This window comes from Pimephales promelas, chromosome 23 (genome assembly GCF_988280905.1).
Source record: "Pimephales promelas chromosome 23, fPimPro1.hap1.1, whole genome shotgun sequence".
NCBI classification, from domain to species: domain Eukaryota; kingdom Metazoa; phylum Chordata; class Actinopteri; order Cypriniformes; family Leuciscidae; genus Pimephales; species Pimephales promelas.
The window spans coordinates 18,118,729-18,129,676 of NC_142791.1; the positions used below are offsets into that span (position 1 = coordinate 18,118,729).

The 10,948-nt window shown below is 38.0% G+C and overlaps 1 protein-coding gene across 4 annotated transcripts; it reads left to right on the forward strand.

Annotated features, from left to right (window-relative positions):
- Positions 1-404: 404 nt before the first annotated feature.
- On the forward strand, positions 405-10,014 carry pofut3 (protein O-fucosyltransferase 3). Of its 4 annotated transcripts, none has more exons than XM_089126357.1 (5): positions 405-668; positions 1,224-1,434; positions 5,802-6,637; positions 7,592-7,861; positions 8,652-10,014. In XM_089126357.1, the coding sequence occupies exons 1-4, from the start codon at positions 588-590 to the stop codon at positions 7,814-7,816; spliced, it is 1,353 nt and encodes a 450-aa protein (XP_088982483.1). In that variant the 5' UTR covers positions 405-587; the 3' UTR covers positions 7,817-7,861; positions 8,652-10,014. The 4 variants fall into 4 exon arrangements, with proteins under 4 accessions (XP_088982483.1, XP_039534179.2, XP_088982482.1 ...); XM_039678245.2 differs by having other exon boundaries at positions 9,710-10,014; XM_089126356.1 differs by having other exon boundaries at positions 7,592-10,014.
- The last annotated feature ends 934 nt before the right edge of the window (positions 10,015-10,948 follow it).

A 10,948-nucleotide genomic window follows, 5' to 3' on the forward strand; every position in this document is an offset into this window, starting at 1 on the left:
ACAGCACATGGTCAAATGCACAGACTGTGATGGAGCTTCATATTTCGCATGATGCATGTTGAATGATTATGTTGAACCATAAATCTGTATACACCTCAGCGTATCTCCAGGAGGGCATCCGCAGCTTCCATGAGTAAATAATTATTTTTATAATTCATAATTTCTATATTGATATAATTGATACAAATATTTATAGGCAATTAAATGTTGTGCGCAATATTTTCTAGACAATAATGTCACACAGAGCAAATAGTAAAACCAAGGACGAAATAAAACCTGAAACTTTCAGCACCACTCGCCTCAAAGCCTATGCTCAAAGCATGTGTTTTAATGGTAACACCCCGGGCTGTAACCATAGACAGTGGGCTGTAACTTCCTCTCTGTAGTTTAAAGGGGCGCATAACGGAAGTGACGATGAAATACGGAAAGATGCTCGTCGGACAGCCGCTATAGGATCAATATATTTACAGAAATAAAAAATATGCAGATAGGCCAATTTGAAAGAAGAAGAAAAACACATAGAATTCAAAGAAATAAGCTGGAAGTAGTAACTTTTTAATGTTACGCTCACGGACCACGTATTTGTCATGTGGCGAATCTCTGTTAAAAAACTTTGTGCTTTTTGTCTCTGCGCGTGTGCGTTTGTGTTTTTAATCATGACATTTCAGGTACAATATTACCTTTATCTTTTATCTGAAGCTTCAAAAAGCCGGCAAAGATTTGCACACCTAACCATGTTGTTTTATGGCGAGAGCCTGTGTCTCTAAACTTAGTAAGCGTCTCACCTCCGTGCACGCGCTCGATTCCGTGGCGTGAACGCCCCTACTCGTAGCAGCTCACTGGGGTTTGATACACGGCCATGCAGAACACAACCATAATGTGCTCGCTTTAAAGTGTCTCTTGTTCACAGGTTGCTTTCGGGATCTGCTCAAGTCTCTCACTAACACCTGGATAACTCTCTATCCTTTTCCTCATCCCTGGTATTTCCTTTTACTAAAATCTCCCATTTTCCATCCTTGCAACCTGACATATTGAAATAAGTAACAGCTCATTATTGGTTGATGTTTTCACTATTAGATGCATTGCATTTCTCATATAGGAGTTTTCTCCACTTCTCTAAAACAGCTTGTAGAAGAAGTGTGTGTCTGCAGACAGTGTGAGATGTGCTTGTCCTCCTCATGTGTGTGGCGTAGTCTCAGTGTCCCTGTACTCTCTTTCTGCAGGTTGTTGAGGAGCTGGCCCGGTTTGAGCAGGCCCACAGCAGACGGCAGGTCCCGGAACAGGCCGCTGAGGGCCCGTACCCTGTGGTCGTGTGGTGGTCTCCTCTGACGGGAGAGCTGGGACGCCTCGGACAGTGTGGCCACAACAAATGCTTCTTCACTGTTAATAGGTCCTATCATTCACATCCACAAACAAAAGCTTTTCTTTTCTATGGTGAGTTTGGTGGTGTAAACATTCATTTTATTCCCTCATTCATTTTTATTTGTATATATGAAGAGTTCAGATGCAAAAGCCTCTAAGTGCCATTTGAAATTTTCTTCTAGAATGATAATTTTTTATCAAGCTTGTATATTAAAGTTCAGTGATTTCACTTAAATGGCAATGAAGATTACCTATTAATTGTTATTTAAGTGAAATTACTGAACTTAAATATACAAGTTTGATAAAAATCATCATTAAAGAAGAAAATTTCAAATGGCATTTAGAGGCTTTTGCATCTGAACTCTTCATATATTGAGGAAGGATGCACCAATATTATAATTCGATCCAATACCAACAAGCTGATATTAAAATTGTCTAAGTGAAATGCTATAAACTAGTATCAATTGTTTTAAATTAACAGTGTAATTAAAATATTAGTGATTAACTTTTAGGTGATTGTTAGATGACATCAAAGGTAATTTACATCTAAAAATGGGTCAAATAAGCATGCGCAATTAAATATCTAATATCAGCCGATATTGGTGAATTGGTACCCGGTGGGGTCTTCTGCTATTGTAGCCCATCCGCCTCAAGGTTGTGCGTGTTGTGGCTTCACAAATGCTTTGCTGCATACCTCGGTTGTAACGAGTGGTTATTTCAGTCAAAGTTGCTCTACTATCAGCTTGAATCAGTCGGCCCATTCTCCTCTGACCTCTCGCATCAACAAGGCATTTTTGCCCACAGGACTGCCGCATACTGGATGTTTTTCCCTTTTCACACCATTCTTTGTAAACCCTAGAAATGGTTGTGTCTGAAAATCCCAGTAACTGATCAGATTGTGAAATACTCAGACCGGCCCCGTCTGGCACCAACAACCATGCCACGCTCAAAATTGCTGAAATCACCTTTCTTTCCCATTCTGACATTCAGTTTAGAGTTCAGGAGATTGTCTTGACCAGCACCACACCCCTAAATGCATTGAAGCAACTGCTATATGATTGATTGATTAGATAATTGCATTAATGAGAAATTGACCAGGTGTTCCTAATAATCCTTTAGGTGAGTGTATATGTGCGCAGGTGTGTAGTCCTTTACATATCAACCCTCAACAATTTACTTGTCTGGTTTTAAAAATGTGTAATACAACATTTTTTTGTCGCTTCTGCGTAGAACAGAACAGAGAGGGTACTGGGGGTATCACAAACAGTTATGTTGCTCATATACAGGTAACCTCATAACAGGGGTTACTCTCCCAATAGTCCCGAGAGACAGACAGACAGACATTTGGTAATGGTGATTTCAGGTCCATAAAAGGTTCAAGGTCCCCTCATAAATCATTCAATACAGAATATTTTCATTAGACAAATATTTCACACACTGAAAAATAGGAAGAGATTATCAGTAATAATAATGATAAAACACATTGCAGTTCATTTACAGTATCTCCCAGTGTTCCATCAATACTCCTACAAATTTTGACAAGTACTTGTAAAATGCATCCTTGTTTAATCTTAGAGAAGGTCAGATTTTATATATCATTCATATCTTTTACAGCAGTATCCACTTTATTTTATTTGTGGATTGTCATTCAGCCATTTCCTAGTTATTGCTTTCTTACTAGCAACCAATAGTTCTTTAGGTATAGGTACTTGCCTTGAGTATTAAGATCAGTTGGTGTGTTTCCTAAATACACAGTACCGAAGCTTTACTCCATCTCGATTCCAAATATCAATGTTATTTCAGTTTATTAAACGGTTAGTTCCAGTCCTTGATTTTGATTGGTCCTGTTTTAATGTTTCGTATTGGATGAGATTGTAAGGTATAGGGTTTGGGTCTATTGTTTAAACCTTGAATCCAGCTGTGCAGGTTTAACATCTTTGTCATAGGCGAACCCTTCTTAACCATAATCTTGACAAACGTGTTTGTTTCTCGAGCTCAACATTTTTACATTCCTTAAACCGAGTATTGAGAGGAACCATCATTCAATGGCTTAATTAGAGTGCTTAATCTTAGTGGCTTTATCCCCTAATAAGGAGGGGAGGGGAATGTCCGGTTCATACTCATCATTACACCAACAAACTGGATATTTTAACTGGTGCTGGTGTGTAATAATCCTGCAAACATGGAAGAGACAGTCCTCCTCGCTCCTGTGATAATTGTAGTGTTTTAAGTCTGACCCTAGGCTTCTGATTTTGCCATACGAATAGAGATCATGCAGGAATCTCTACAGGCCGTGATTGGAATAGAAACTGTAATCACGTGGAAACTTTCATTCTTATTATTTCAATTGGATTATACAGCTGATTAAGGGCAGCCATTCATCTGTCCAAATCTACTTTTAGGTCTTTCGTTATGGATTTGTTAAGGATACGGATACATTTTTGTCACATAACGTCTGAATATTTAATATTATTTGTTTTGTTCGGATGTTCTCCTGTGATTAATAATAATTAAAAGAGAGGGTTTGAGTTTTGTCTAAATTTAATCTGTATCCTGAGTACCAATCTCTGAGACTGAGTCGGAGATTGTCATAAGAATATCATCCGCATATAGACATATTTTGTGTTTATTTCCTTTAAATAGGAATCCTGGTATTTCTATATCTTTTCTAATTGCTTAAACAAGCAAAATGCATCTCATGACCTTACAACCAAAATAATAAGCCAAATTGTAATGTAGAAACATGCATTTTCTGTAAAACTGCTTTGAAACTATGTATTGTGAAAAGCGCTATACAAATAAATGTGAATTGGATTGAAATTATACTACACAGAATATAAAATTTTACATTTTAGCAAAGTAATTACTAATAGGGCGTAGTAAAGTAATTAATTAAAGTAATTAATTAAAAGGACGCGATTTCGGACAGCCTCTGTTTCGCTTTTGTTTTAGTTCTCCTTGTTCATGTGTCTAGTTTTCTCTAGTTTTTCTTATGTGTTATGTGTTTCCATGGCAACCCATTGTGTTCACCTTTTCATCGTTTAGGAGGGACTTTAAGCTACAGCCTCTTGTGGAACCATAGACATACACTAGACTTCACCTTGGGGTTCTAAGCATGCGTCAAAACCGCCGCCATCTTGGAACAGGGGTCTTGTCATAGGAAGTAGCTAGGTAACGCTGCTATCTCTGCCTTTACTTCGAATTCATTGATGGTGGCGGACTTTTGTGCAGCGTATGATGTTCAAGAAAGAAATCTGAACTAGGAAGAATGTTTAAAAAAAAAAATTCTTTCTGGAATCAATGATAAATACATGTCTGACCGTTGGAACAAACCAAAAAAACAAGAAAAATCGCATTCATGATGATTTATGGTGATTTTTTAATTTATGTTAGACCTGTGTCTACTACATTGATGCTCATGCAATTCCAATGAACTGCCGTAGCCAAGGTGAGGTCTAGTGTATATGTCTATGTTGTGGAACGGCAACGGCATTCTGGTGTTCTATTGTGCATGCGCGACATTAACTGCTACTTCATGATGTTCTAAATAACCGTCTACTACGGGAGAACAGCTGATTTCCCGTAGTCGTTACTACGTGACAGATTTAGACAGTTAATGTTATGTTTTAGGTTATGTGGCATTGTAATTGTTTCTGTATATCATTAAGTGCCAAAATCAGCCCTTCTCTTACTTTTTAAAATCACTTTCTTTTTTGGATTTTGTCTGATGATTAAATTATCCCCTATGCCGTCCACTTTACTGTTGCTTAGTGATTTTTGCGCTCTTTAGCTACGGCAGTTAATCGTTTACTTCCGGCTGTCGTTGCCATTCTATCTGCAGCTGTTGCTGAGTCCCTATTGTCCCTATTGACTCATTTAGTCTTTTGTGTGTGTGTTTATGTTTGTATACCCCTGTTTAGTTCAGTCCCTTGTTGGTTCTTATTTGTATAGTGGTTTGCTTTATTTATGCTGTTTATATACTTTTGGAGCTCCTTTATCATGAATGTTGTGGTTTGCTTTTGGTGGATCTCATGTGAGATCACATTACTAAAAGCTCATCCACCTAGAACAGCAACCCAGCAAACACAGAACGTTCCCGAATGGTCCCATGAGGTTATTTTTTTGGGAACCAAATAAAAACATTATAGGAACGTTCCATGTAGGTTATTTTTAGGTTCCATTTTTATAACGTAAGGAGAATGTTCCGGGAACGTTCCCTTAACCTTAAAGGAAAGTTCTAGGAACGTTTTGGGAACTAACGTTCCCAGAACCTAAATTTGTTTACTGGGAATCCCATGTTTATTTATTAAATCTTAATATTATTTTCAGTTTTTATCATAAACCAAAGGACCAATAGCATTCAACATAATTGCACAAATAGTGTTTACAGACCTAGTACTTAACTCACCCCTTTGTTTCTACTTGTTTTCTTTCATCAGGTACCGATTTCAGCGTTGAAAGCCTCCCTCTTCCGAGACACGAGCAGCACCAGTGGGCGCTGTTTCACGAGGAGTCACCCAAGAATAACTACAAGCTTTTCCACGAGCCGCTCATTACCCTGTTCAACCACACAGCGAGTTTCAGCCGGCACGCTCACCTGCCCCTCACCACACAACACCTGGAGGGCATCCGCGAGCTCACCGCACACACACATCTGCTCCCTCTGGCCTACAAAAACCAGCTGAGGAAAACCCTGGCACCTGTGGTGTACGTCCAGTCTGACTGCCACCCGCCGTCCGATAGAGATGTCTACGTTCAAGAGCTGATGCAGCACATTCAAGTGGACTCGTACGGGCAGTGTCTACATAATAAAGACCTGCCGCCCCATCTGAGAGACTCCACTGCAATGGAGGCTCAGGATTTCTACCAGATCCTCGCCCAGTACAAGTTCGTCCTGGCCTTTGAGAACGCCATCTGTGAGGACTATATCACTGAGAAACTGTGGAGGCCGCTCAAGCTAGGTGTTGTGCCAGTGTATTATGGAGCACCCAACGTACACATGTGGCTGCCGGATAACAGGAGCGCGGTCGTGGTCCATCCCGACGACCCGCCGGAGAAGCTCGCTCTGTATCTAAAGAGGCTGGACAAGAATGACTGGGAATATCTCAAGTTCCTGGAGTGGAAGCACAAGCGTGAAATCTCAAATGTGAATCTGGTGACAGAACTGAAGGAACGTCCATGGGGTGTTCAGGATATCGGTCAGGATAACTTCATCGACGTCTTCGAGTGCATGGTGTGCAACCGGGTCTGGGAGAATATCCACAGGCAGGAAAAGGTAATGACTTGATGTTTCTGATAGGATATGTCCAGATGAGTTAAAGGGTTAGTTCACCCAAAAATGAAAATTAAGTCATTAATTACTCACCCCCATGCTGTACCAACCCCGTAAGACCTTCGTTCATCTTCGGAACACAAATGAAGATATTTTTGATTAAATTTGAGAGCTGTATAACTACCACATTGGCTCCTAAGGGACTGGCTCTTGACGGCCCAGAAAGTCAATGAAGAAAATGTTTAAATATCTCAAGTGACTACAGTGGCTCAACTATATGTTTATCAAGCGACGAGAATACTTTTTGTGTGAAAAAACAAACAAAAATAACGACTTTATTCTACTATTCCTTTTCTTCCTTGTTGGCCTGAAACGAGACTTCTTAGATTTCCACGACGCATGCGTGAGAATTGCGATCTCCTTCAACTACTTCAGTTCAGTTCTCGCGCATGCGTCGTGGAAATCTAAGGAAGTCTCGTTTCAGGCCAACAAGGAAGAAAAGGAATAGTCGAATAAAGTCGTTATTTTTGTTTGTTTTTTCGCACAAAAAGTATTCGCGTCGCTTGATAAACATATAGTTGAGCCACTGTAGTCACATGGAATATTTAAACATTTTCTTCATTGACTTTCTGGGCCGTCAAGAGCCAGTCCCTTAGGCAGCCAATGTGGTAGTGAGACAGCTCTCAAATTTAATCAAAAATATCTTCATTTGTGTTCCGAAGATGAACGAAGGTCTTACGGGGTTGGTACAGCATGGGGGTGAGTAATTAATGACTTAATTTTCATTTTTGGGTGAACTAACCCTTTAAGTTAAGATAAATTGTTGAGTTAAACAGTTGAGTTGATTTAAATTTAAGTTGATTTAACTTAAGTTGAGTTAGGTTGTTGAGTTGATTTAACTTAAGTCAAAATGTTTTGCTATTGTTAACTGGTTGTCTTTTATCCGGTCGATGACAGAAGCTGCCGTCTAAAGTCTGGCGGGCTGAAGAGAGCCACCTCAAGTGCCCATCTCCACAACTGTTTGACTTTGCAGAGAGCTCAAGCTCTCCTCTTCGGCAGATGTGGATGTCCAGTTATGAGCAGTCCAAGAGAGAAGCGAGAGCGCTTGGACTGATGTTACGCAGGAACAGAAACTTCACCGTCACACAGTTCTGGAGAGAAGTTTTCCGTCCTGAATGTTGATAGTAAAAATGTGGGCTGCATTTCATGACGTGAAAGGACTTCAAGGTAATGTGTAATTTATAGGGCTATTTTCATGTGGAAAGTTGTATGGCAAGCCGTTTGAACTTTTATTCATTTCCAGGATATGAATTCTTGATATCAACAATTGTATTTTCACTAGTCAAATGTCACCATAGGCTGCCATTCAAAACCATTTGTTGATTTTAAGAATTGATTTCTTTCTAGTTGAAATTACAATTGCACATTTCAGAAATACAATTATTACTAGTAAAAACCTTTATTTTTGATAGCAAGAATTCAACTGTTACTAGTTGAAATGTCTATTCTTGATATATCCACAATTTAATAGCTACTAGTAACAATGATCATTTTTGATATCAATAAATCAATTTTTACTAGTGACAATGTTAATTTCTTATACCATAAATGTGATTGTTACTAGCAAGAAAGCCATTTTAGATATCTGAAATAATACTGATCAAAAATTATATTTTTACTAGTACCAATTGAATTGTTGACATCAAGAATAGACATTTCAACTAGTGACAATTGAATTATTGATATCAGGAATTCGCATTTTTACTAGTAACAATGTAATTATTGATATCAAAAATAGTAAAAAATAAATTTATTGATATCAACAGTTTATTTTGAATGGCAGCCTGAAATTTCACTAGTGAAAATACATTTACAGATATCAGCAATTAAATTGTTGATATCAAGAATTCATATCCTGGAAATGAATAAAAGCTAAATCGGCTTGCCATAAAGTTGTGTAATTCATAACATTATCACACATAATCTTTAATGTGGACATGACATTTTGTGTCAACAGTCGGTGCAATGCTCAGGAAATGGCATGCACTAACCATTGATCTATATAATGACTGGAAAGCTCATGATGTTCTAAACTGCAACTTACAATTTCCTACCAGCAGAGGGCTCTAACTGCCGTTATACAGAGATTGGTTGCTCCGACGCACTTTTAAGATGACCTGCTGTGCATCATACAAGTGTAAACAAAGTTCACAAAAGGATCTAGAAAAACTGCCCACAGGTTGTAATTTAAGCCCATAGGTAGTAATTTATCTGCACAATTGTCGCTATTTCAGTGTTGTTTTTTTCCGAGGCAAGAGTTGCCTAATGCTTTTTCTTCAAAAAAACAAACGATAAAACATTCATCAGTCGATAAGGAATCAGGAATCTCAGAGCAGCAATAATCACAATTAAGAGTCCAATAGTGACCCCATTTAACAGCTTCAAAAGAGCTTCATGCAGAGTCCATTTACCATTACTAACGCCTGCGGTGTTTACAGTGCGCAACTGATCTACGTCTGTACCACAAACATTTATTCTCTATTTTTTCATTTCAAATCACTGTTTTTATTAACAGCGTCTTTTATAAAACTTTTTTTTTTAAATGATAGCCTACAATGCATTCTTTCACAGACGTATTAAGTTTAAACCCAATAAACTTAAAAAACGTAGTATTCAATGCATTACTTCTTGTTCATTTAATTAAATGCATCTATTTACTATATTTTTATGTCAATCCGTGTTCAGTTTGACCACGAACCATGCGCTGTCACTTTAATGTTAACGTTTATGTGCCTTAATTACTTGCTCACTCCTATTACCAATACCACAGTGGGTTAATGGAAAGCTGTTACAGTATTTATTAATCTTGTTAATGTTACAGTTTATTCGTCTTTGTTAATGCTAGTTAAAAAGACTGTTCATTCAAAAAAATGATTAACAGATGATGGAAAATTTATTAGTAAATGTTGAAATTAATGCTTTTTAAGTATTTTAAAAGTTGATATTAACTAATGTAGTTGACTTTTGTTAACAAATGGGACTTATTGCAATGTGTTTCCAAAATGTGTTCACCAGGGGTGTCTGATCCTGCTCCCAGAGTGAGTAACAGTAAACACACGTGATGCACTGTGAAGGTCTTCAGGATCATCAGGTGTGTGTGAGCACAGGAGGACGAGGCAGGACTGGACACCCCTGCTCTACAACAATAGTAAAAAAAATTATAATTAATTATAACAAACTAACATGCCATTTATGGTTTTGATTTATGACATTTATTTTGAGTAATTTCTGATTATTAAATAAAGAACCAGATACCAGTTCATAATGTACAGTCATTTCACACTGGGTGTTGTGCAACTGTAATAAAAACATGAAAGATGTGTGTCATTGTGTTTTTTGTTCATGGACTGTGACGTTCATAGTTTTATTCATAGATTCTGATTATAGGTCTGCAACCAATCAGAAAATCTGAAAGAAGCAAACTTTATATATATATATATATATATATATACAAACAGTACTGTGTTTCCAGAGCATCTCATGTGTTGAAATGAGGCTGCAGAAGATGTGTAGAACAGGTGTTGTGTGTGTTATTCATCCGCCTATGTGGTCAATGTTTAGTACTCAAGGCAGCAGACGTTGCCTTATAAGTTATTCTTTAAAAAATGTCAGCTTCGCAAATTGTAGTGTAGATATGAATCACAAGTTCCTTGTATAAAAGCCTTCTGGTCCAGAGAACTGCTTCCTCTTCACTTTTCTGACACTAGATGGAGACAAACGTCCACAATATTTGTACTCAAAAGTGCCATTATTTTGTCTGCGTGTAGACAACTAGCAATTTATTTAATAGCGAGTGAGTGACGTTGATAATATTCTATATATTTTTTTATTGGCAATATATGCTGCTCGAGGTGCTTCTTTTTATGTTTGTACCTCTTTAGGTTGTTAAACTAGAATAAGGATTAGGCTCATCAGTACAAATTTGAAAAAGAAAAAAAAAACATAGGCCTACCTAAGGCTTACTCATCAATAATGTTCACAATGAGTTTATACAGCGGTTACGTTTTACCCAGATCAAATATGTTACTATACACATTCTGATGAGCCCAAACATTGTGACCACTTGTCCAATATGTTGTTGGTCCCCGAGTCCGACCCGCCGAGGCCTGTACTCCACAAAAACCCTGAAGGTGTCCTGTGGTCTCAGGGTGTAACACATTCATTCCTCCCATAACATCATTAAACTTGTGTGTGACTTGCGCCACAGACAGTAGACCTTCTGTTGGCTTGGTTCGGACTGGATAACCTTCACTA

What these genes read in the sequence shown, in the direction of transcription:
- pofut3 (XM_089126356.1), top strand. Translation starts at nt 588, where the DNA reads ATGTGGCGAATCTCTGTTAAAAAACTTTGTGCTTTTTGTCTCTGCGCG. An exon ending in TTTTAATCATGACATTTCAG is followed by an intron (nt 669 to 1,223) that starts GTACAATATTAC and finishes CTCTTTCTGCAG; the next exon opens with GTTGTTGAGGAGCTGGCCCG. An exon ending in AAAAGCTTTTCTTTTCTATG is followed by an intron (nt 1,435 to 5,801) that starts GTGAGTTTGGTG and finishes TTCTTTCATCAG; the next exon opens with GTACCGATTTCAGCGTTGAA.